The 27,215-nt window shown below is 37.0% G+C and overlaps 1 protein-coding gene across 3 annotated transcripts; it reads left to right on the top strand.

The window, feature by feature from the left end:
• Window positions 1-8,118: 8,118 nt before the first annotated feature.
• LOC123554744 (uncharacterized) lies at window positions 8,119-25,313 on the top strand. 3 transcript variants are annotated; one of them, XM_053547791.1, is made up of 3 exons: window positions 8,119-8,333; window positions 18,313-18,487; window positions 25,100-25,313. In XM_053547791.1, exons 1-3 carry the CDS (start codon window positions 8,297-8,299, stop codon window positions 25,296-25,298), a joined length of 411 nt encoding a protein of 136 aa, XP_053403766.1. In that variant the 5' UTR covers window positions 8,119-8,296; the 3' UTR covers window positions 25,299-25,313. The 3 variants fall into 3 exon arrangements, with proteins under 3 accessions (XP_053403766.1, XP_053403767.1, XP_053403765.1); XM_053547792.1 differs by lacking the exon at window positions 8,119-8,333 and adding an exon at window positions 11,360-11,505; XM_053547790.1 differs by lacking the exon at window positions 8,119-8,333 and adding an exon at window positions 12,862-13,021.
• The last annotated feature ends 1,902 nt before the right edge of the window (window positions 25,314-27,215 follow it).

The raw sequence follows: 27,215 nt of genomic DNA, 5'->3' as shown, positions 1-27,215 counted from the left end.
TAATCATTGCTGTTATAGAAGTTAAAATAATTTCAATGAAAACTACGTTACCAATATGAACTACTTCTATTGTTTTAATCAAGATGGCGCCATTTTCAAAATGCGTACCATAAAAGACGTAACAGTTATATGATTTAAATACTGCTTTTATTTCTTTTAAATCTAAACATGTTACTCTCAATTTTCATTCAAAGGATTTTGAATGTAGTTAAAATGTAATATCAATCTGTATCAGAATGGCTGCCTAATAGATGTTACATATACAGTGTATCCTAGTGGAATAATGAGAAATGGAGAATGGAACATATCATGAATTGTCACTTTCTTCTGAGGTAGTGAAAAAGATCATTGTACAAACACTCACGTCTTTTTAAACATTTAAAGGATTTATAATGTTCAATTGAAAACTACGTTACCAATATGAACTACTTCTATTGTTTTAATCAAGATGGCGCCATTTTCAAAATGCGTACCATAAAAGACGTAATAGTAATATGATTTAAATACTGCTTTTATTTCTTTTAAAACTAAACATGTTACTCTCAATTTTCATTCAAAGGATTTTGAATGTAGCTAAAATGTACAGAATGGCTGCCTGATAGATGTTACATATACAGTGTATCCTAGAAATGAGCATATACAGTTCTAAACCTATCAAAGCAATTTAAGATGCATATATATTGATGTACCTTGAAAGCTTTATCTGTTTTGTTTGAAATAGAAATAGTCAGATAAACATACATCATACATCATTCAACAAAATCCTTTCAATGCGTATTCCTCTGAAATAGTGCCAAACTGTTATGAATATATCTGTAGTCATGCATTTGCTTGACATAATGAACAGGTAGTACAGAGCTTCGCAGCTATAAATTGAGCAAGTCCTGGAATCAAAAAGTCGTGTATCGTATCTGTTTTTTTTATTTGGTTTTATGAGCAATAATTATTGGTATTGTTGTAATTGATATTTAAAGTAACGTATGTTTTAATCCCTTTTAGGATGTAGCTTAATGATTTTACTACGGAATAAAGCACTTAACTAAAAAGAGTTTTTACAGATATGTCATGAAGGTATCAAATTACCACTGGTGTTTTCCAAGCAAATAGTACAGACTCTGTTAGTATGTACATATGCATTTATACGTGTATGATGAACTTATTCTGATACTGATACCGAAAAGTGACTTCCACGCAACCTGTCATATCAAAATTTAGCGTATATTTCTGTCATATGGTGTACATAGGTGTTATAATGTGTCCTCTTGTGTAGTTCTGAAACATACGTTACCGAAATTAGATTAAGGTAGTTACTAGACTTAATGGTTGAAACACAGTTACATACCAAGGTAATCTAAATGTAACAGTTGAAATACACCAATTTTTGAACGAACTAGTTTCTTTGTATTTGTAATTAGTTTTGAAAATAGAATATTGAATTTTAGTAAGAACGCAGAACTGACAATAATGATACCACAATCAGGATATGAACAAGGAGTCTTATCTATGTTTCCGTTAAGGGAATTAATATGATTCGTAGTTCAGTAATTCCGTCCCACATTTTAAGTGAGATTTGAAAATCATCATGGTCAGAAACAGAACTATTTTAAAAAGCATGTTTTACAAAAGTGTCATTTGTTTCACTACATGTACCCATGTTGTTACTGTATATGTATAATGCTCCATAAGTTCAAAATGTGCCGTGTTTATTTACTTCAGGAATTATATCAGCAACTTTGAACACATAATGCATATAAACCGATAATTTTAGTGATGAATACAATCTTACCTTCCGTGAATATCAAAACAACGCAATAAAATATAAAATCCTCTGTCTTGAAACCGCCTAAGTCCATCGAAACCCCAAAACTATAATAGCTTTAATGTTACTTAATGTAGCTTTAATGTTACTTAATGTAGCTTTAATATTACTTAATGTTCTGTGTAATCTTGGTAAAGTATGTTTCATAATATATTATTCATTTCATCTTTGTAATGCTGTAAAAATGACTGAGTGGTGCTTTGCGATGCCAGTAAGCATGATTTATGTATTAGTCTAGAATAATATATACGAAATTAAAATTGATAGGTGACCTTTAAAACCTAGGTAGGAGAGGTGGTCTAGTGGATAAGGTGCCGGCCGCTCAATCCAGTGGTTCTGGTTTCGAGCCTCACTAGGATCACGACCATGACCTCTCATATGGCAACAGTATTGGTTTCTCCAGGAAGCGGACTCAAAGAGTGGTTTCAAAAGGCTTGAGGCTTTCATTACAATCGAGCTATAACAAATAAGTATAAACTAAAACCTAGGTAACGTACATTTGATTCTTAGATACCCTCACGTTCTGTATTTATTTTTGAATGAAAGACAAAAATATTCAGACTGCGTACAAACTGTAACCAAGTCTATTGTTAATTATCAATATGCTATCTCTTGAAGCAGAATCCTAAAATGCTATCAAATCTATGCTATCTTTACAGTGATGCTGAAAGAGGCTTGTTTTACTGTAGTTTGTCGACATCCTATAATGTGAATAGTTACAGGGGTTAGGTCCCACAAAATTATAACGGTCATGTGTGCATAGTTTATTTTAATTAAAAGCATACAAATGCAATTGCTGGGGTATTTTCAATGTTGCTAATTCTTCAAGGTGGAAAATTTGAGTGGCGGGTGTTACGTATGTTACATTTTAAAGTATCTTTATCAAATAAAGGTTAAAATATACATGTAAGCTTACTTTGACATCTAAAATAGAAGAAAATTATTGGTACCCAAAACCCTTTTTGAATGAAACACAAATAGGCTTGATTTATTGAGAAACAGCATGTGATTTATATCTATTACATTTACATGCACGTTGTCTATAACCTAAAGTGATTGCAATATTTCATATTTTCTCATGAAATATATAAAATTGTGAATCTTAACACAATTATTTGATGATGTTTATTAAAAAATATAGTAATTTTGATAATTTTATGAGTTATTTAAAATGGCAAAAATGTAGCTCGGGTGGGTGGGGTATTTTGACCCCTAAATTTTGGTAGAAATCGTCAAAATTTGGAAACCTTTGTTACAGTGAAGCTTTAATTGGTTCAGAACAGTTACATAAGCAAAACTCTAATATCTGAAAGTCAGTATTGAAACAATCTGTTAAGAATTCGTGTGTAGCCAACAATACTTTCAAAGAGAGAGAATTCCTAATTTTTCATACACAAGGTTTACTAAAATGTGTATAATTTTTATTTGACATACGGTAGAAAGCGACATCCGGTCTTAAACAATCCCGGAATGAATGTATTAATGGCTGAAGTGGATGAACCTTTGCCTAATTTCTGGGTTACGAAATCGAAAAACTAGAGGACTTTCAGAAACTGGCCCACAGACCAAGTGGCCTATCTTCTATTTTTCGTGCAAGTTCTTTGGCCGATATTTTCGCGATGTTATCGCTTAAATTTCGACTTATCGTTCTAGGACTAACTAACTAACCCTAACCCTAACCCTAACCCTGACTAAGTAACCCTAACCCTAACCCTAACACTAGAACGAAAAGTCGAAATTTAAGCGATAATATCGCGAAATTATCGGCCAGAGAACTGGCACGAAAAGTAGAAGTTAAGACTTAAATTTATACTTTTCGCCCTACAAATTCAGTCGATAAGTTGACATTTGCACGACAATTGTCGCGTTACAAACTTCGACTTTTCAACTTTTCGAGAAAATATCTTAGCACGAGAAGTTGAAATTAGCTCTCTTAATTTCTACTTTTCGCGCTTGATTCTAGGTCGAAAAGTTGACGTTTGCACGACAATTGTCGGGTCAAAACCTCAAGATTTCGACCTTTTGCGGTAAATTTATAGCACGAAAAGTTGAAATTAGATGCTTAATTTCAAGTTTTCGCGTATCTGTCTAGTCGAAAAGCCGATGGCGGAAACAGGATTCCGTATCTTCCCATTTCCTTTTTATTTTCCTTTACGTGCTTTTATTCACTTACCGATCGTTGCATTCTTTTCCCACTCTAATTCTGAATTACGTTTTTGAAAGACCAACATTGTTATTTTTCAGTATGTTCAGCTGACACGGAGATATGTTTTGTTGTATCATATTTTAGACAAGGAAATGTAATGTAAGATAACAGTAAAAAATAAATAGGCCTTGAAAGTTGTTTGCGTACGAAACAAGAAGTAGTTTGTAAACAGGTAAACGATGTTGAGGTATTGAAAATCAGAATTAAACAGAAAGTGATACCACTGTACTTACTTTTATACAGAAAAAAAAGTGATTTAGCTCTGCAATAACAGTAAACAGGATCAACCTGTAAATATTTAAAACGAGAGCAAATGTACAATAGGTATCATATCCATAGTGGCTGATTTGATTTGTACCATTTTGCTTATAAGATTCTTTCACTGGTTTTAGGTGCAGATGGGAGGAGGTTACGAGGCTCCAGCCGAGTGACCACGTAAACAGTTACCCGAGAGCCGGATATTCCCATCTGCACCTACAGCCAGTGACAGAATCTTTTTCTTGCGAAATATGTTATAAGGAACAAAGAGGAACTATCAAGGAATTTAATTTTTATCCCGTTTTACGAGAAACATTATTATTACTACACACATCTCCTGTACATATGTAGTTCGTTATACGTCATTTACGGGGGTGTAAGATGGCACCGGTGAAATCACCAGAAATCCCCGTCTGATATGCAAGAAATTTCGTTCTGTCGCGACGACACAACAACAAACGTCCCATCGAATGTCGCCACGTCAAACGTCACCCCACCGAATGACGCCACGCAGAACGTCTTATGGCGCCCCGGCAACGTCGCCCCGCCGAATGTCGCCACGCCAAACTTCGCCCCGCTGAACGTCGCCCCGCCGAACGTCGCCCCGCGAAACGTCGTCTTTTTGCCTTCCGTAATGACGTGATAGTATTAGTTAACTTGGAGATAAAAGCTAGTAAGACTTAGTTAACAGTTATGATATATTTATTGTGATACCAGAGATAATTGCTCTCTCGTACCACCTCCTCACTCCGCCCCCACACCACACCACCCAAAACCCCAACCTTCAATCAATCAGGGAGCCTATCAGAAAAAAAAACTTAAATTACAAGAAGTTTATGACATATAGATAGATAGAGGGAAATATATGTGCGTGCGCCAGTCCCTCCGTCCGTCTGTCCGTCCAGTTTTTGTCTAGATTATAACAACATTGGGAAAAGACTATATGCTTGCCTCAGTGAGATGAGTTCTTGCGAGCAAACATCAGATCCCTATCTGAAAGGTCAATGTCATACTTTGCTGAGGGGGTTGGGTAAAGGTCATGCCAGGTCTTATCTGAGCAGTTATTTTAACATTCGTAGAGAAATCTTTTTTCATTTCCTCAGTTATACAGCTAGTGCCAGGCAAAGCCAACGTCAGGACGGGAAACACGCGACGTTTGGCGGTGCGACATTCGGCGGGGCGACGTTCGGCGGAGCTGGGCGACATGTGACAAGGCGACTCTCGGCGGGTGACGTTTGTCGTGGTGATGTTCGGCGTGGCGGCGTTCGGCGGAGCGACGTTTGTCGGACACCATAACTACGTTCGGCGGGGCGACACTCGGCAGGGCACCATAACGACGTTTGTCGTTATATTGCTGCGACAGAACGAAATAACGAAATGACACAAATCAGCCACCATATATATCAGTGATAACTAGTCATTGAAAAATTATTTGATGTCCTCAGTTGACTCTGAAATAGTTTCGTATCACGCCTTCGTAAATAATCGGTGGTCTCCAGCAAGCTTCGGAACATTTCGTTTCTTGCGAGCGAGAAAAGCAACGGGGGAAGAGGTTTGCTTTCAATTTCTCTTGAGACAATAAATTGAATAAAACTTTGAAATTAAATGAAATCATTTTAGTTTTATACCCAAACTAATAAATATCCTCTACAGTTGTTCCTCTTTTGTATCTAGCATGACCAACAAATTAGCTTAGGCTACTTCCCTCTCTATCTAACAAAAGCAAAATTTAATATGTATGTCCTGTTAGACAGGGTTATTAGAGACTTAACAAAAATGGAGTATCTTTTCAACACACACCTGTTCCGTGCCCCGAATGCTCTTAAATATCAAGCCAAATAGCCATGTTATATAGTGTGAGCGTGTGAAATTGAGAAAGATTTCAGATTTATTGCTGGGAGTTTAGAAACATCCACTTTACACCATGTAAAACGCACGGCTGAAAAAGTCGCAAATGGGGGTTTCATATTTCACATCACTTAAATTATACAGGGTTTTGTCAATTCAAAATGTAAGTTAGTCTTGGTCTACAACATCATTGTAAGGTATTCCTTCATTCTTTTTTTTTTTCAAATGGGAGTGCTTGGCCCCTTTAAGGGACCGCGAGAGCTGAAGAAATAGAACATCTTTAAACAATTTTTTCTTATGAACCGCTTGCTGGATATTCATCAAACCTGGTCTGTAGCATCTTTGTAAAGTCCGCTTCCTATCTTATTCAGATGTTAATGTAGGAAAGCCTATAATCAACTTCTTCTCATGAAAGCTTGATGAATCCTAATTAAAGTTGGTCTGTGTGCATCAATGCAAGGTCCACTCTCAAATTTGTTCAAATAGGAGCACGTGGCACATTTAAGGGGTCATTAGAGGAAAACATAGAAAAAGCTTTGTTACACCTCAAAATGGTAGCAATGCATTTTGGTAGTCACTACCAAAATTCGGCCGAGTTTTGGTAGCTACAAAATGCGTTGCAATGGTACATATGATGTGTTAAGGATCACGGAATGGAACGTATTTTGGTAGTTTTTTTTCTTCACCAGAGACTGTACTCATTTTTACATTATATTACGCACAAGAGAGAGAGAGAGAGAGAGAGAGAGAGAGAGAGAGAGGAATAGAAGGAAGTGAATGTCTCCAGCAAAAATGATGGGGGAGGGGGTTCTGAGTTCCCCTCTCGAGATATAGTTTTCGTATAAAAACAACCAAAATGTAGATTCCCGAGTGTGTGAAAGGGGCCTCAAACGACGCTTCCTATGCAATAACATTGTATTGTTTTGTTGTTTTAATGTGCTAGTTTTGTCAGAGGGATAGTCAACCGAGATTTTTTAAAACACGAAACTGTTGAATTCTGTGAAACGAACTAAAGTATAAATGTGAGGATGGCACGTGGGTCCTCCACCTAGATATATTTTTAAAACATCGCACATAAGCATAAATGGTGAATTCTGTGCATGTTTCAGAGGTCTTATATACTTTTAAAGGTATTATAGAACCCGTCTTATGTGACTGTTTCTCGTGAATCTACCGAATTTTAATCTCAAACAGTCTATGCTTACTTATGGGCGTTTGTGAAACCTGTCCCAGGGTCATGCGAACGACGCATCAAATAATTATGGTGAACAGTTGTGCCAAGCTCCTTCAATATCTCTTGATATATGTCAAAGTTAGAGTTGCATTGACCTCTCTCACGTGTGGTCCTGCTTGACTGAATCTAGGGCCATTATATTTTCAAGGTCAAAAGGTCAAGATTGGATGAGCGACTAAGTTCCATCATGACTCTCTTTGAAATAATATTGTCCATTCGTCACAAAATATTCTTTTTGTAAATCATGAGATTATTATTAATACCGTTTTGCGTTGGATGTGTACATATCCAACGCATTTTGGTACTACATTTTCGTAAACTACCAAATTGCATTGAGTGTAACGTATTTTGGTAGTGACTACCAAAATGCGTTGCTACCATTTTGAGGTGCAACAAAGCTTTAAACAGCTTCTTCTTATGAATCGCTTGAAAGATCTTCATCAACCTTGGTCCCAGTGTAGCTTCGTTGTAAGACACTCCCCAATTTTTATCAAATTGGGACACTTGGCCAAATTAAGGGGCCATGAGAGCTAAAGATAGAAAGTTCTTTCGAGTCATGGACGGACTGATGAATTTCCGTCAAACTTGGAACACTTTTGTGTTTTTGTGTGCTAAACATATATATTACCATGCATTCATGATTCAGTGTCAAATAGCTAAGGTCAGGTGAGCGACTTAGGCTGATCATTGCTCACTTTATTAAGTATTGTCACAGGAGAGAGAACACACGAGATGGCGAGTCTGATATATCAACGCTTAGTAGACCAGAAATTTAAGAAAATAACATTCTTGCCTTTTGAACCGTAACTTTCATATCTGATATCCTGTGTTTTAACTTATATAACCAGTACCCAGGAAAAGTACAATTTTAGAAGGGAGTGCTCACCGGCTCTTCGGTTACTTTTCGGTTGTAGTGAAAAAAGGATACAAAATGCTTTGGCAATTTATCGCGTGTTTAGCCTTTATGGGTAAGTTGTTTTTTTTACATTTTTTGAATTAGTTAAGTATCTTGTTCATCAATTTTCACAGTACCTTTTACCTTAAAGAAACGAACTCGATGCCACACTCTGGAGAAAAGCTGTGAATGGCTTTAATGGGAAGTTTGGACAGGGTTCGAGCGTACGATACGGAAGAAGGGCAACCTTATATGAGCCGCGCCGTGAGAAAACCGACATAGTGCGTTTGCGACCAGCATGGATCCAGACCAGCCTGCGCGGTCAGGATCTATGCTGTTCGCTGTCAAAGCCTATTGCAATTAGAGAAACAGCGAACAGCATGGATCCTGACCAGACTGCGCGGATGTGCAGGCTGGTCTGGATCCATGCTGGTCACAAACGCACTACGTTGGTTTTCTCATGGTATGGCTCATATATAGATTTATTGCGTGTAATCGCTATGGGCGATGGGGCGTCGTTTATTTTGTACGTCAAATGATTTCCAATTTCACCTCATCATAAACTTGATTCTAAATTTTATAATTTGTTTAAATCAGTAAATATCTTTGTTCATCAGTTATGACAGTAACTTTAACTTAATAGAAACAAACTCGGATGCCACCCTCTTGGGAAAAGCTAGTAAGTAAATGCTATTTTAAATCGTTAAGCTTTATTAGAGTAACAAACGATCTGCCGTACCCGGCTTGTGAAACATTGAGCAATAGGAGAGCTTTGAGCGTCCTTATTAAAAGGGTCTTCCCGCTAGCCCTCCTCTCGTCTAATGCGCCATTCGATCTAAGCGTATTTATAATATTCTGCGGATAAACATAAAAATATTGCTTAAAAATATTTTATACATAAATTATTCAGACCAGAAAGAATCTGTTATAAGCTTAATATTACAAAAACTGATATTTGCTATTATACATGCCTAATAAAGGATTTTTAAAAGATATCTTTGTTGTATGTTATAACGAAAGACGTAGGAGTAGGGTGCACTAGTGGAGTGGGGGGGGGGGGGGGGGGTAGGTGGGCCCCCAACTATGAGTGTGTGTGCATGTATGTGTGTTATGGGTGGTGGGGAGAAGTATATGCTTTGCCCTCACCAACCTACTTTTGACAAAAAACTATTTATTTCTCTGAAATAACAGTAGATAAACGGGGAAAATCGAATTTGAGAGAGCATTTAGATGATTAGTGTTCTGATAAAGAATCGATCCATTGTATATTTTAATTAAGGAGTATATAGTTTTTTCTTCTTTTCTTATGCCCCCGAAGGTGGGCATATTAAAATCGCACTGTCCGTCCGTCCGTGCGTTTGTGCGTCCGGCGTGCATGCGTCCATGTAAATTCCTGTCCGGGCTATAACTCTGCCATCCATAAAGGGATTTTGAAATAACTTGGCATAAATGTTCACCAAAATGAGACGACGTGTCATGCGCAAGACCCAGACCCCTAGCTTTAAGGTCAAGGTCACACTTAGAGGTCAAAGGTTAACAAGGTCTGTTTCGTGTCCGGTCCATAACTCTGCCATTGATGAAGGGATTTTGAAATTACTTGGCATAAATGTTCCCCACAATAAGACGATGTGTCATGTGCAAGATCCAGACCCCTAGCTCTAAGGTCAAGGTCACACTTAGAGGTTAAATGTTAACATGGTCTATTTCTTGTCCGGTCCATAACTCTGCCATCGATGAAGAGATTTTAAAATTACTTGGCATAAATGTTCCCTATATTGAGATGACGTGTCATACGCAAGACCCAGACCCCTAGCTCCAATGTCAAGGTCACACTAAGAAGACGTCTGGTCCATAACTCTGCCATTTATCAAGGGATTTGAAAATAATTTGACACAAATGTTAACCATATTGAGAAGGTGTGTCACGCTTATGACCCGGGTCTCTGGGATCAAGGTCAAGGTCACGAAATGATGTGTGATTTTTACACAGACAACTGCAGCATTCTTTGGCACGCTTCGGGGGCATTTGTCACCAATAGTGACAGCTCTAGTTTTAGTATTCAAAACAATTTTCAGGGAAAATATGGGTAGGTTGAGAGGTTGTTACATACCCACTCCCCCCCCCACCCACACTCCCTTTCCCTCCCCGAACTCTTAAGATCGCTTCGACGCAAAGTTTAAATCGCGGCTTTACGAATTGCACTTGTCCCGAAATCAGTTTCGACTTCATGATGTTTGGTTAAAGTTTTGGTGTTCTTTCCATTTTCTAACTGTCTTTTTATTGATTGGTGGATGTAATTAAAACTTGAAATAATTGTTTAACATAATCGCTTACATCATATGACACAAGGACCATAACTCTGGCACCAATATTTCATAAACCATAAGTCCTTTAACTTGGATTTTCAGGTTAAACATATGATGTATTTTCATGATTTCTCTGTTAGTACTCAATGGATTTAATTTAACTTTAGAAATATTTTGTTTTTCATCATCACTCACTTTTTATATGTCAAAAGACATAACGTTGGCACTAATATGTCATGAAATATTTACCATTTGATAATATAATATCACATCGTCTTGCATGATTCCTTGTATAAATCAATTGTATTTGCTTAAATGTCCGATCTATAACTTGGTTAAAGGCCAGTTACTTTCAAACTTGAACTTTTCCTTCGGATTAACGACGGCATAAAAGAAACAATATTCAGGGCATAGCTAAAACATATACGAAAAAGAAGACGTAATTTTCCGAAATATGTATAACCAAAAATAAATTTGCAAATCATCAGAATTTGAAGATCAAAAACAACAGTGGAATGAATCAGATGATAAAAGATGTATGACCACACCTGCCAAATAGTAGTGTAGAATACTCGCCCCACCCTTAGTCTCGTTTCATAATCTTGAGCTTTTTAATAGTACAGTCTTATGTAAGTATATACTAACCATGTATAAAATAACACATTTTTAAGTATTGTCACAGGAGAGAGAACACAAGAGATGACGAATCTGATATATTCACGCTTAGAAGACTAGAAATCAGCATTCTTGCCCTTTGAACCGTAACTTTCTCATACCTAACACCAGGCCTGTATTATAACTTGTATAACCAGTAACTAGGTAACTTATATAACCCTAAGTTTTTAAAGATACTGCTGGTCGGCTCTTCAGTTGTTTTCGGTTGTAGTGAAAAAGGATACAAGATGCTTTGGCAATTTATTACGTGTTTAGCCTTTATGGGTAAGTTTATATATATAAATATTTTTTTTTTCATAGATTAAAAAAGTAGATGTCCCATTACGAGAAAAAACTGTGTATGGCTCTAATGAGTGAGACGCGGTCGCGACTGGATGGGGCTCGAACGTACGATATGGACGATTAACGCGCAAATCGCAAAACCTTTTATATAGATATATTGCGTGTAACCGCTTCATGGGCATAGGGACTTCGTTTATTTTGTATACGAAGTGATTTCCAGTTTTACCAAACCATATCTTTGAATGTAAAAAATTATCATTTGTTAAAATTAGTCATAAATTTGACAACAATTTGACAATAACTTAAACTTTATAAAAACAAACTCGGATGCTGCTCTCTGGGGAAAACTATGCATGACTCCAATTAGAAGGGGCGGTCAATTTGCTGGTACCCATTCACAGGTGGGTGGACTGAGGTAATCACGAGAAAGTGCCTTGCCGAAGGTGACACCGCAATGGGAGGAGGATCACCGTGCTTCAACCGTTGAAAACGTCTTACCTCGCCAATGCGTATTATTTTGCTTTCAAAAATTCTACTAAGACTTAGAATATATATAATATTTGAATAAATATATAATATATAATAATATATATATAAAACTATAAAGAAACATCCAATGTTAGCTCTACTGTATTCTCCACCTACGGTTCACATGTGTCATCATTTACCACGTATTTTGAGTTCAATTGTTAGTTGTTAAATATCAAAAAGTAGTTCTAGACACCGCTGAACTTATATATGGATTTATAAAAAGAAAAATAAATACTTGGTCAGTTAAGATAGATAATGTTCACTAACAGCAATGTTTGTGATGGGTCCTATATTGTGACATGAAGCTAGTAATATTTGCCGAGATATTATGAAACGTAGTGGACAAACTACAGATAGGAACCATGAGTTTTTTTTTTTTTATATACTGTCGAGTAACTTTAATATTATATAGTGTGTGTGTGTGTGTGTGTGTGTGTGTGTGTGTGTGTGTGTAACCGCTATGGGTGGGGCCGTGTCGTTTATCTTGCACATTTGTATACCAAGATAGTTCCAATTTCATTTGATCATATTTTTGACAGTTAAATGTATTCTGAGATCAAGTAAAATGGTAGAAATCTAAAGAATATTTAATAATATATAAAAATCTTATGTAAGCTTATGTACTAATCATGTATAAAATACACATTTTTAAATATTGTCACAGGAGAGAGAACACACGAGATGACGAGTCTGTTAAGTTCACGCTCAGTAGGCTAGAAATTGAAAAAATACCATTCGTGCCTTTTGAACCGTAACTTTCATATCTTAACACCCGGCCTGTATTTTAACTTGTATAAAAACTGTAACCAGGTAACTTATATAATCCTAACGAGGAAAAGTACAAATTTTAGAAGATACTGCTCGCCCACTATTCAGTTAGTTTTCAGTTGTAGTGAAAACAGGATATAATCGGTTGTAGTGAAAACAAAAATGCTTTGGCAATTTATTACGTGTTTGGCCTTTATGGGTAAGTTTTTTTTAAACTTCTGTTTAAATTAGTAAAGTATCTTGTTCATCAATTGTAACAATAGCTTTTAAATCAAAGAAACAAATTCGATGCCAACCGCAGGCTAGGAAAAACTGTGTTTCGCTTTTAACAGATGACGTGGTCGCGACCGTATGGGGCTTGGACGGTATACGATACGGACGATGAGCGCGCAATTTCACAAAACCTTTCATATAGATATGTCGCGTGTAACCGCTACGGGCGTAGGGGCGTCGTTGATTGTTTTACACCAAGAGGTTTCCAGTTTCACCTAATCATATTCTTGAATGAATAAATTTATCATTTGTTAAAATTAGTTTAATATTTTTGTTCATCAATGTTGACAGTAACTTTTTTTTATTTAGTTTAACGTCGCACTGACACAATTATAAGTCAGATGGCGACTTCCCAGCTTTGATGGTGGAGGAAGACTTCAGGTGCCCCTCCGTGCATTATTTCATCACGAGCGGGCACCTTGGTAGAACCACCGACCTCCGTAAGCCAGCTGGATGGCTTCCTCACATGAAGAATTCAACGCCCCGAGTGAGGCTTGAACCCACATCGATGAGGAGCAATTGATTTGAAGTCACCCACCTTAACCACTCGGCCAATGAGACTCTTTTTAACCTTATAACCCCAAACTAAAGGATGCCGCCCTCAGGTTTTGGGAAAAGCTATGTATGACAAGTACAGGAAAATGGTAGAAATTTGATTCTTTTCATATGGTCATTAATCTAACAAGGGAGAACCTGATATAAGCTTAATATTACAAAACAACTGATAGCTTTCTATTTTATATACCCATTGAAGCAATCATTTTAACAATTTGAGAAGATGTTTACTTGTATTTTATAACGAAAGTGTTTTTTTAGCTCGACTGTACGAGTTATACTTGCCCCGACGCCGGCGTAGACGTCAACTTTATGGTATTTGCACGAGTTATACTTGCCTAGACGTCTTTTTCATGATGTTTGGTTAAAGTTTTCAGTTATTCTTTCCATTTTCTCACCATGTCTTTTTGTTGCTCGGTGGATTTAATTAAAACTTGAAGTAGTTATTTCCACATCATTACTTACATCATACAACACAAGGTCCATCCCTCTGGTACCGATGTTTTATTAATTATAAACCATGTTTACTTAGAACTTTCATTATTTCTCTGCTATAACTCAATAGATTTAATTCATTTCAAAAAAAAAATTTGTTCCCCATAGCACATTTTATATGTCAAGAACCATAACGCTTTGGCACTAATATGTTATGAAATATGTCCCTCTTTTCTTAATAATTGCAGGTTTAAGCTTTGATCTGCTTTCTCTTTTGTTTTTGTAATGCTTCAAATTTAATCTCTTCCTCCTTACTGTCAATATCATGTTTGACATGGTTCGTATCTCTGGCATCAACATTTCATACATTGTCCCCCACCTTTTACTCAGAAGTACTTGTCATATCAGGTTTTAGTGTACGCATTTGTTTAATACTCCGATACTAAATAATCAAGTTAGATAACTCTCGGTTGAATTTGTTATTAATTACGGCCTGTTTGTACAGAAAATATTGTCAAAGTTTTACGTTTAACTAACTAGCGGTAGCTCAGAACACTTGCATATATTTGATTGAAACTTCACAAAATACTTTCCAGTCATTGAAACGTCTTACATAAGAAAGACAGATAACTCTTGATTGATTTTCATAGGAAGTATTGTCCTTTTTCGTCCTAGAAAGTTTGGTTAAAGTTTTCCATGAAACTTATTGTCAAGTTACGTTGTATCTCAGTAACAATATCGGCGATATATGACCATTTTGTGTCGATTCGGCGTAAAACTTAACTCACTCACTCACTCACTCTCAGTAACAATAACATTATAATGAACAGTAGGTATCCTTCACGTCAAACATAAAAACATATTCCATTAACATAAAAAGAACTCTTGGTTAAAATCAATTCAAATTATGCCCTTTGTTTCATCAAGAAGTTTAACTGATCTTTTGTATGCAAGTTGCTTTCATTGCTATAACAAAATTTTAGATTTAGTTGTTTCACATAAAAATTGTCGAATAGTCGAACACGCTGTCTTGTATACAACTCTTGTTATTGTCATTTTAGCCATAGTGATGTTTGAAAACAAAAATGTTTGAAAAAAAGTTTATATGTTTCGCCATGCATCACATCGTCTTTGAAGAACAGTAAATACTATTGGACTGAAGTAGGAACAAGCACGTGTTCGGCTTTACCTTCGACTTTTAGAAGAGGACGGTCTGATAAATGGTTTCGTTCAAAAACAATCTCATCTTCCTGGTTAAGTTGTCCATTCATATTCATATGCAAATGAGGCAAGCTAAATGTTTTTCAAAATACCATAAAAAAGGTTGTAATGTAAGACCTTGTTGATAAAATACAGTACACTTAGCAACATAAAAAAGGCAAACGTTTATACCACAGTCACACATACGGCGCGGATAGCTACGTCTAGCTACGGATATAAACGTAGTAACCCGTATCGATCCGTACCTGAGCCGTACGAATTGGTACGGATTGATACGTATTACTACGTTAAGGTACGGCTCAGTTACGGATCGATACGGATTACTACGTTTCTATCCGTGGCTAGACGTAGTTATCCGCGCCGTATGTGTGACTGGGGTATTATACAAAACAGAAAAAGGGAATCTACTTAAGTGGAATATCTTCTGTGAATTGTACCCCAAAATGACTTACATTCTTGTGGGGAAGTCTCCAATATGGCCAGCCGGTGGTGATTTTAAACTCTTATGGGGAGGTTGCCAATATGGGCAGCCGGTGGTTGTTACAAACTTTTATGGGGAGGTTGCTAATATGGGCAGCCGATGCTGATTATGAACTCTTATGGGGAGGTTGCCAATATGCCATTGTCGTTGTGTCGTTAATATGACATTGGAATAATGTGAACTATGGAAGCCATGAAGAGACATATGACTTCCGTACTTCCCACTTTTGCACTTATTACTTCCAGATTTTGACTTCTTACTTCCTACTTCTAACCTCCGCACTTCTGACTTCCAACTTCCTGACTTTCGACTTCTAATTTCCAACTTCCACACTTCTTACCTCCGACATTTTTTTTCCCAGTTCCTTCTTCTAACTTCCGCACTTCTGACTTTCGACTTCTGATTTCCAATTTCCACACTTCTTACTTCCGACTTCCAAAGAAGGAATGTTGAAGTCTGAGGTTTTGAAGTTGGAAGCCGGAAGTCAGGAAGTTAGAAGTGCGGAAGTGCAGAAGTTGGAAGTCAGAAGTTGGAAGTTTGAAGTCAGAAGTAAGAAGTTTGAAAGTTAGCAGTTAGAAGTCAGGAATCAGGAAGTTAGAACTTAGAAGTTTGACGTTTGAAGTAAAATGAGAGAAGTTAGAAGTCAGAAGTGCGAAAGTTAGAAATAAGAAGTCAGGAACTTGCAAGTAAGAAGTGCAGAAGTCAGAGGGATTAAAAGTAGGAAGTGCGGAAGTCAAATGATGTCCCTCCAGGGCTTTCATAGTAAACAGACATTACAAGCGAGTTAATTTGCATACTGAGAGAGAGACGACGACAAATGATACATTTAACGGAAAAAGATGTATATAATGATACCGTCTGCTTTACCAATGAAAAGATTTGACGTAAATTAGGGTTCGTCGACTGAATGCATTGTATTGTTCGAAATATACATTTAGAAAATAGCTTAAAGATACTCGTTCTCATTGTGAATGAATAATTTGAATAGGTGCATCTTTATTTGATGTAAAATGTAATTCAGTATTGAAAAAATAACAAAATATAAGCAACTTTGTAAAATCCCACAATGAATGTTAAGTTTTTGCTCGATTTTAAAACTGCGTCGGAAGTTTTCTCCCTTTTCAAGTCATTGCTAAAGTACTTTCCTGAGATATTTTTGAAAACCCTTTATATCAGTAAGTTAAAGGTATACTAGACCAAAATCTTGTATCTGTAAAATAACCACTTATTACATATAGTTATAACAGTATAATGCATTAGGTCACAAAATAGTTCACACTTCTTACATGTACATCTTAACATTATAAATGTAAACTAAAAACTGGAAGTTTTTTTAAAAGAGAGAAAGAAAGTAAGAAACGACCGATAAAGGTATTTAATTTAATAAATGCATCTCTGCATACACAGGTAGATCAAATTTTTGGAAAAGTTATATATACTTAATGATGATTTTCTTAATATTAAGAAAACATCTAAAAATAAAATATTTCAGTGAAGTGAAAGGTAGACATTGGATATCTTTAAAGGTTTATTTAGATAATATACAAAGTACAAATTTAAACATATTTTGAGAGGATTTTTTTTTTTACATAAACAACGTGAACGGATCGAAAAGAATCGTTGTATTTAGTAGGTGGACAAATTGGTCCTCTAAAATCTTTTAGTAGAATTAAGGCGCAATGACGTACAAAAATGAAACCAAAGTTTGTGCCGCCGTTTCTACTATATTGGATTTGTGTTTAAAAAGTCTGTGACTAAATACACAGTTGGCGCGCCTGTGATATATTACAGACTCCGGTATATACCGGATTAATTAAATTTGAACGAAAACATCTTAAATGTGTATATTTTGTAACCATGGTGATACTAACCCTGACCTTTAGTCAGTATATTATGCATACTATACTCTAAATGCGTGCAGACATGCAAAAAAAAAAATGAGTAATTTTGCGTGCGCTGCAACTGATAATAATTCCGGGCATGCGCAGAAACGGTTGCACCAACTCTGCAATGAGAAACATTCGTTTAAAAACGACGAAAAGGACCAAAGCTCTCGAATCTCATAGAGGTTTGTTTACCTTGCTATCCATGTGAAGAATTGCAAATGTATTGTCAAACTGGAAACTAGCTATTGCAATATATAATCCTAAAGAGTCTCTTTCTAAATGAAAGTTGTATCCTTTTTTGCTTAACCTATACCCTGCTAAATTTCTATAATAGACTGGTCTGTCATTCAATTTGGGGAGTACCAATTATTATTTGAAGGGGTGTTCACTGAACATCTACTTCATAGATCTTTCAGCCTCAGTTATGTTGAAATTAGCATCATAACCGGGCCGCTAACTAGATTTTAGAAGAAAAAAAACTAACTTTATTTATTTTCAGCTATGCCAAGAATCAAAATATAATATGTGATGCTCTCTCAGTACAAGATAATTCAATTTTGCTCTGAAATAATTAAGCAACTTTTTTGTCAGATGAAAATGAAGAGATGTGCTACTTCTAACGTTCTTTTATCATTACAGGCATCCGTTCAGTGTATGCAGATAGCCACGGGTGTGCCACAACAGAGAAGGTAAATGAAGTAAATATCATAGTCGCCTCTTTGGAACAAAGCCTTGGACCAATCTTTGGGAACAGTTCGCTCACAAATGATCAGAAAAACGCCATGATACTCGACAAAGTCTGTAACGATACACAGTGAGTGTTAAATTGTTTTCCTCTTGGCCCTGAGGAAGTTTGTTCTTGTTGTTATTGTTGTTGTTTTTGTAAAACCTACCCATTCTTCCATGTCCGTAAAGATTCGGAATGTTAATGCGTCTTTGATCCATTTTTATTTCAAAGACACTAGTTCGTCAAGCCTCGTGCGCATTCAGTCATTTGATTATTCTTGATTTTATTGGATCGTGCATCGGTGACGTCAAATATTATCTTTTATTTTACTTTACAAAAGCTTTCATTGGCCTATTCATTTACGAATTGCTATGTTTGGTGTTAAGTGTTGTGGTGAATGATACTGTATCTGCGCTTCTGTCACAGTGATTAAGCTTGAAACGTTCTTACATATGCTCGTGTCATCGTGTCCTGTTGCAATGGAGTAATTCACACCCTCGACTATTCGAAGGATATGTAGAGCTACTGGACTCCATTCATCTTCGTCGGTATTGCGGTGTACTGACTTGTATTGCAAAGGATCCACAACTTTGTTTTATTTTTTTATTTTTACAAAGTTATGCCTTTTTTCGATTGAGCAATTATGGGTTAAGATTTTTGTCATGGAAGCTGATATCTCAGTATCCACCGATGTGAATGTATTGAAATTTCAAACACTTAATCACTGCGATGAACTGACTTGCACTGCACAGGTTCCATAACTCTGTCTTGTAATTTTACAAAATTATGCCTTTTTTTCGGCTTAGCAAGTATTGTTTAAGTTTTCATCCAAGTAATGGATTGAAACTTCACACACTTTTCCATTGTGAGGCGCTGTCACACTTTGTAAAGGTTCCGTATCTCTGATCTGCGTTTTTAAACAAATGTTTGCCCTTTTTTCGACTTCTATATTCATTCAGACAAGGCTGCCGAATAGTCGAGCGTTGCTGTCCACTGACAGCTCTTGTGTTTTCTATTTATAGATTAATATAATTGCTTAAATCTTTTTCTTTATTGTAAATGTCATAACTTTAAACAAAGTTGTACATTTCTTAAGTCTTTTATGTGTAAACAACATCCTTAGGATTTTCTGTGGACGCCCAGTTTGCGCCGGGATTCGAACACCGCAATAAATATCGACCCTCTATCCAGCTTTTAAGTTATACCGATACAGTTCAGCCAATAATTTTGAATGGTTGAAGTTCTGAGGTGACCCCTTCAGGTGCATTATTCAGGCAAGGGCGGGCAAAGACATTCCGACATTTCTCAAGACAGCTAATGGCTTAATAGCATGACGACCCGATTAAAGCTCGAACTCATAGAGGCGAGGGGTAAGTTCCGGGCTTTCAGTTAGGACCAGGGGCAGTGATTTCTTCCTGCTGCAGTGGTGTGTTGCCCCGGCTTCCTTCCTTGTAGCGAATAAAGTTCTGAATGGGAGGACCCCAAGACAATCCTCTACAACTTCCTTTGAGACATTATCTCAGATACGGATTGACATGACCTTCCGCAAGTCAGGTTGGTGTTTTACACACATGAAACAATTTGAGCTTTGTGACACTACGGGGTGAACAGAAAGCAGTTAAGAAAAGCAGTTTAGAAATCAAAGCCTTGAGATGTCTGGTGGTTGCGGGTTTTGTTAGATTTATTTTCTATTTAAATAGCAATCTATAAATATACATGAATGAAACAAATACAAATGTGCCTCATATCTAAGATGAACTCTGTGTGACCTAGCTTGTGATGTAACTATGGGCTGGAAAACCTTAATCATTGATAGATCTTATATAATCTTAAACAATCTATGAATGAATACAGATTGAATCAGAACTGCTTGATCATTGATAATTAATCCGCATTGTTCACGAATGGGAATAATTTTGTGTAACACATGAACATCCTTTGGATGTGATTTGGAATCAAATAAAGATGATATATGATTGTCAGAATTACACTTAACGTTGGTAGCGGGTAAACCCGCAACCAAAAATGATTCTAGCCAGCAACCTAAACCATTCTGTTACGGAAACTGTTTTAAACAGTCTTTATCGGTACCAGACAGTGATCTCTCCGAGTAATATAGTTTTCCTATTTACTGTTAAATCATTTTTATTTGTGGGAAGCTAGTTTTCGCGGATATACATCATTAGGACTAAACTTTGAGATCCACGATTAAGTGATCTTACAGTATTAATGTATTATTCTTATATGACTCGATTTGATTGCCAGTTAAATAAAGGAGGAAATCAAGCTCTGTATATTCTGCGATAAACAACTGTTGACGCGCGGACCGGTAAGAGAGCATTATCACGTAAATAGACGTCAAATTGTCGCATGACGTCCTCGGGTAAATGAAGTCCAGCATAATATTTATTAAAATATGTCAATGAGCATGTCAGAATAAAAACAATCAAGACCTTCTTGTGATTTATTCGTCGTTCAGATGGTTCAGTATTTGACCACTCGGATCTAACGCCCTCGTGGTTCAATTCCTACGGATCTGAACTCTGAACCGTGGTAAATCAGAGGATAAACCACTCGATGGCCTTGATTATTTGTTAAGTGATTCATTTCTTATGTCAGTCGTTTAACTTTATCATTGATACAAAAGTACATAGACCATAAAACGATAGTTATATAAATTTTAAAACGTTCTCAATGGAGCAGGAAATACTCTCTTAAGTTAGACGGAAAGTAGTCAAACCGGTTTTTATCCTACTTTTCACACGCATTTTTTTTTCTTTATGTAAATTTCAGCCGCAAATGCAGGGTGTTTTTTGCGTGAATAGCAACCAATGAATATGGTTCGCGAACATATTAAATTGTTATAATTTCTTTGTAGATTAACTTATACTTCTTTTTAGTTTTAGTTCATCAAAATGTTTCGTGTTTTTTTTTTTGCAGTTTAAATTGTAAAGGTATATAAACAATATATATGGTAGATAGCAACAAAATCGAATGAAGAATATGGAAAATACATCACATTTCCGAAAGCACCATTTTCATGATATAGATATTAAACTAATGAACTCACGCTTAAGACAACTAAAAAATTGAAGGAAAGTTTGATTTTGTCTTGTGTTGTTTTCAGCCTTATGTCTTGTTTTCGCTTCTAAGTATGATACTTGTGTTTGAATTGGTCTCCTTGATCGAGGGTAGCTGACGCCGAATCACTTTCCCGCTGAATCTTTATCATTTTTATTCACTTTTTTCAAATATGCTCGTTTTTAATATGACTTCACGCGGAGCGTGCTATTTGCACATGTTGCTATATCTCGTGGCCGAATCCATTGATATAAATTTTGTTACATTTTATTCGCCCGTTTTGAAAAAAAAAATGCGGGACGTATTTTTATATGGCGATGTCCGTCTGCCCGTCCGTCAACATTTTCGGTGTCTGGGCTCTGAGTCAGTAAGTAAAATAGCTATAGATTTTTAGCTTTACAAGATGACCAAGCACCGCTTGTGGGGGACCCCTTTGTTTTTATAGTCAGTAGATCAACGACCAATGTCATAGGGGTAAATCCCCTAATTTACTTTTAGCTTTTACTCAAGTTTCTTGATACTGTATCTATATTTGTATCCCTCACCCACGTTTCCGCACCAAGACAAACCACCTCCACTGATTACCCTCGTCCCTGCCCTTGTACTTTAGTTGCTTTCCTTTTAGTCTTAATTTTTTGTAGCTAAGTGTTCCCTATCCACATTCTGCACCCCCATTGTTTTGCTTCCATTTCAGTTTTCTGATTTTGTACCTTAGCATCTTGTTCTCCACATTAAAAATTCTCATCCGCTCCTGTATTCTGTGTGTGTGTGTGGGGGGGGGGGGGGGGGGGGGGGGGGGGGGGGGGGGGGGGAAAGGAGGATTTCACCCGCTTCCAGAGTTATAAGTGTACTTTTGACAGTAATAGGATCATTATTTATTCCTAATCACATCAAAAAGATGTAAAGATGTCCGTGCGCTACACAAAAAAGTTCCATTAATGAATGTCGCGGATAAATTATCAGTGATCAAGCAGTTCTAATTTAGCCTGTCTCCATTTACACTGACCATTCAGATAACTGGTATATAAGATCTATTGATGCTAAGGTATTTAAGCCCATTGTTACACCACTGAATAATGTTAAAATTAAAGTTTTATTTTGTACAGGTGATTTGACATTTTTAATAGAGAAAATGTAAATTCAGGTAAATTCCGCTTTATCTGGCTGTTAACGACAAAATAATGACAAATCTATCCCCACCAGGCATCTCAAGGCTTTGATTTAATTTGTTTTTACTTTCAGTTCAGTTTCATGACATTGATGTCCTTCGTCTCATTCATTACTCCGACTCCCCCTACTTCCACGCCCGTATATTTTATAGCTTTTCAGCTGAGTTATTTGTTCATTATATCCTCTTCCCAGGCCACCCCACTCCCACCTCGTCCCTCTGTAGTAACTGCTGACAGTTCTTTTCCATCATTGTTTTAATACCATGATACTCTGTACCTGTAGGTGTTAGGTGGACATTTTGTCCTTGTTTGAAAGCATTGCTTAGATCACTTTGTAATTGTTCAATTTCGTCTTTTCACCCCGCGACTTCGCCAAGTGTTAACACTTGATTTAAGAGCCGCGGGGCAAAAATCGAGATAGGCCGAATAATTTTTATTATTGACCGTTGAGCCAAACCAGCCATTCAATAAAATCCAGCAAAACTGAGTGTCAAACTTCTGGTGGCTGATTTCTGCCATTTCGTGTTGTCGTATCGGCGGGGCGAAAACACGAAAACAGGACAAATTTTACGCGAAAACTCGACGTTTAAAGGGCGCCGACACGACAGATTTATCTGTCGAGTTTTCTTGTTGGAGGGTATAATTTTGTCGTGTCGGTGCCCTTTATTTGTTTAAAGAGAATTTGTCGTGTTTTCGTGTTGTCGTGTCGGCGGAACGAAAACACGACAACACGAAAACTCGACAACACGAAAACTCGACAAATTAGGTATTTGTCGAGTTTTCGTGTTGTCGTGTTTTCGCCCCGCCGACACGACAACACGAAATCACGAAAACAAGACAAATTCTTTTTAAACATCTCTTATAAAATGTAGAGTTATTCTGAAGCCAGTGGTAAAGGGTTTTAGAAGCATTTCTCTTTCTGTTCGAACGAACCGCCAATTCGAAATTTATTTATATTTCTTAAAGCTGCATTAGGAGATTTGAGATTATAAAACAGTACAATAATATGTCATATGTCAGTTATCGTTTTAAGCATACGAAGTGTATGTATTACTGAACCGGTTCCAGAAATATTTCATTGAGGTGTGGGGAGCGGCAACAGTTAAAGAATGAAGGCGGCATCGAGTCGAGTTGTGTAGGTTGGTCAGGGCGTGTCTACCTTTAAATGTTTGAAATACTTATATAAATTGTTGGCTTCTGCTGCAATTTTTGAGGTACGGTTAACCCCCTTCTGACAGTGGAGTCACAGGGTCTTTCCCTTGTCATTTTCTAAATATAGGTATAAAATGGTGGTCACTGCTGCATATTTTTCCAAATTTTGAGATACGTTAGGGGGTCATGCCCTCCGATTTAGGGGGTCAGAGGGTATCCTCACGGACATTTTTGAAATACAGGAATGAAATGATGGCCTCTGTTGCATTTTTGGGTCTAAAAAATATTCCTTTGCCAAAATAGTTGGGTTGGGTGCAACTATGACGAGTACAGGTCACTTTGGGGGTTGAGGTTTCGGCGGCTTGGGTTGGGGGATGAAAACGGCCATCGGCCCCTGACCAGGACCCGAGCCTGTACAAACAGAAAAATAATTACGTATATGCGTGAGCCTCAATGAAGATTAACATATTCACACGAAATGATCAACCCCCGTACCTCAAATTTTGGGCTCAAAAATACAGCAGAGACCACCATTTTATACATATTTTTCAAACATTTAAAGACAGATACGCCCTGACACACCTAACATGAGGGTTTAACCCTTTCCCTACCACTCGGCTCACCGATGCCGCCTTCATTCTTTAACTGTTGTCGCTCCCCGCACCCAGTGAAATATTTCTGGAACCAGGTCAATTATACATATACTTCGTATTACTCTACATTTTATAAGAGATGTCTGAAAAGAATTTGTGGTGTTTTCGCGTTGTCGTGTCAGCGGGGCGAAAACACGACAACACGAAAACTAAACAAATAATGTATTTGTCGTGTTTTCGTGTTGTCTTGCCGGCGGGGCGAAAACACGACAACACGAAAATACCATATTTGTCGAGTTTTCGTGTTATCGTGTTTTCGCCCCGCCGACACGAAAACACGAAAACTCGACAAATAAAGGGCGCCGACACGACAAATTTATACCCGCCAACACGAAAACTCGACAGATAAATCTGTCGTGTCGGCGCCCTTTAAACGTCGTGTTTTCGCGTAAAGTTTATCGTGTTTTCGCCCCGCCGACACGACAACACGAAAACACGAAAACTCGACAAATTAGGTATTTGTCGAGTTTTCGTGTTGTCGTGTTGTCGTGTTGTCGTGTTTTCTCCCCGCCGACACGAAAATACGAAATGGCAGAAATCAGCCACCATACAAACTATAGACCAATCAATAGCACAAAATATTGACAGACAGTTTATATATAAGGAGTCATGAAATGATAAAATGTATTTGTTTTTTCTTTCAGAGGTGTGCGTGCGCAAGTGGACAATATCGAGGCAAAGCTTGGAGAATGCGCTGCTCTCGCAACGGCATCAGAGGTTAAGAATCTTACGCTTGGTGCTATGTCTTTCAAGGACCTGTTCGAGCGCTTCGATAACGTAGACAACTTTTGTGGTAAGTTAAATAAACATCCAGCAGGATGTCGGAAACTTGATTTGAAATAAAACAGTACTTAAAGCAACAACGTTGCATTTTAACGTCTTGATTTCAATTTTGTAGACTAGTATGAAGTATTTCTTCAGAAAAAAACTGCACAAGAAAACTGCTAGCATAGAACTTAGTATTAATAGAAGTTGCAATACTTAGCAGGGGCAGTAAAGTACGGTAGCGGCAACAATAGAAAGTAGTAGTAGTTAGTAGTAGTAGTAGTAGTGTGCCGTGGTAGTGGCAGTTGCAGTAGCAGCAGCAGCAGCAGCAGCAGCAGCAGCAGCAGCAGCAGAGGAATAAGTGACAGCAACAACAGCAGCAGGAGAAGAAGAGGTAGATGTACAAGACGTATTAGTGGAAGCAGGTATAGTAGTATCAGTAGTAGCAGTTGTAGTAGTAGTAGTAGAAGTAGTAGTAGTAGTAGTAGAAGAAGAAGTACATGTAGTAATAGCAATAGAAGTAGCGGCACCAGTAGTAGTAGTACAACCAAAATGTTAACTATTGGCAATGGAGGGTATTAGAGTTGTAGATCTAGTAAAATTGTCCGTTAGGTTTGGTGGGGATCACTTTTTAATAGATATTATCGTCGAAAGTCTTTTTAGGAGCCAGTGTTTTACACGGAAAGAGTAACATTTTTAATTAGAATAATGTCCGGGAATCGATATTGTATGAGAGTTCGAATGTAGTAATTTCGGCAGTAAGTATTTTACATGGAAGGAGTCACTTTTTCTATAGAATGATAACCGGGGTCGTTATTCTATGAGATTCGAAGGGAGTCATCTTTAGGGAGTCAGTATTTTACTTGGAGGGGTCAGTTTTTCTATAGAATAATGACCGGGGGGTCGTTATTCTATAGAGTCTTCAAAGGGAGTCAGTTTTTTATAAGGGGAGTCAATATTTTACAGGAAAGGAGTCACATTTTCTATAGAATAATGACCGGGGGGTCGTTATTCTATGGGGGTCGAAATACTTCATTACACCGGCGCCAGGGTGAGTAGAATAGCTAGACTATTCTTCGAATAGTCGAGCTAAAAAGCAAAATACTGAGTAATAGTAATTGTCCAGCTGAACAATAGTGATATGATTTTATACACAATTAAACGGAAATAATTTTACTTGTCGTGACTTTATTATCAGACGTATGTTTGTACATGGTAAATATATTCAGAAAAAAAGAATCATATTCAAAAAGAATAGGTACGTTCTATGACCGCAGCCTTCTAACAAGAAAACCGTAAATGCATGAATGATAGCCAATTACACAAAAATAAACAGACCAGGTAACGCATTTAAATAACAAAAACAAAACAAAGAAAAAAGGGAATACAGTGGGGCACCACCATGGAACGGTCAGTGGTAATGACAACACTGGAGGAGGAGGAAGTTACATGCAACAATACTTGTTCTTATCCCCAAGCAAGTTTAAAAGTCAATTAACAGTGTAAATAGGATCAATCTCCTATACGTGAATACATAACACACGCAATGTTAACAAAACGTATGATACGTGTAAATTATCATCAACGTATTGCTTACTTCAAAATATTGTGTTTAGGGTTAAGTCACACCGGCACTTCAACTGAAACTTAAACTGATTTATATGAGTAAACGCCTATTTCTATACAATGACAATTCCAATGGCATTATACATAAACAAACCTTAAAATATTAATGGTAAAATATCAAAATAAGACTCACACAAAATTAAAAACTAATTACCATAGCACCTGCAGTTATCATGATATAAAACAATTAGCAATACATATAAAGACACTGGCCTCCAGATCATTCGGAAACAAAAACAGAAGACTTTTGGATATCAGGAAATTAATGCTGAATTTCTTAAAAATTCTTTGAAACATAATTACAGACAGACTACTATGTAACGGAAACACACGAGAAGAATATTGCTGACGACTCGTGGTACAGACATG

This window comes from Mercenaria mercenaria, chromosome 7 (assembly GCF_021730395.1).
Source record: "Mercenaria mercenaria strain notata chromosome 7, MADL_Memer_1, whole genome shotgun sequence".
NCBI lineage: Eukaryota > Metazoa > Mollusca > Bivalvia > Venerida > Veneridae > Mercenaria > Mercenaria mercenaria.
This window is presented reverse-complemented; position numbering and strand designations above follow the sequence as displayed.

Excerpts from the sequence above, each read along its gene's own strand:
- LOC123554744 (XM_053547791.1), top strand. The coding sequence starts at position 8,297 with ATGCTTTGGCAATTTATCGCGTGTTTAGCCTTTATGG. Across the intron at positions 8,334-18,312 it reads CGCGTGTTTAGCCTTTATGG|GCATCCGTTCAGTGTATGCA; the intron begins GTAAGTTGTTTT and ends TTATCATTACAG. Across the intron at positions 18,488-25,099 it reads AAAGTCTGTAACGATACACA|AGGTGTGCGTGCGCAAGTGG; the intron begins GTGAGTGTTAAA and ends TTTTTCTTTCAG.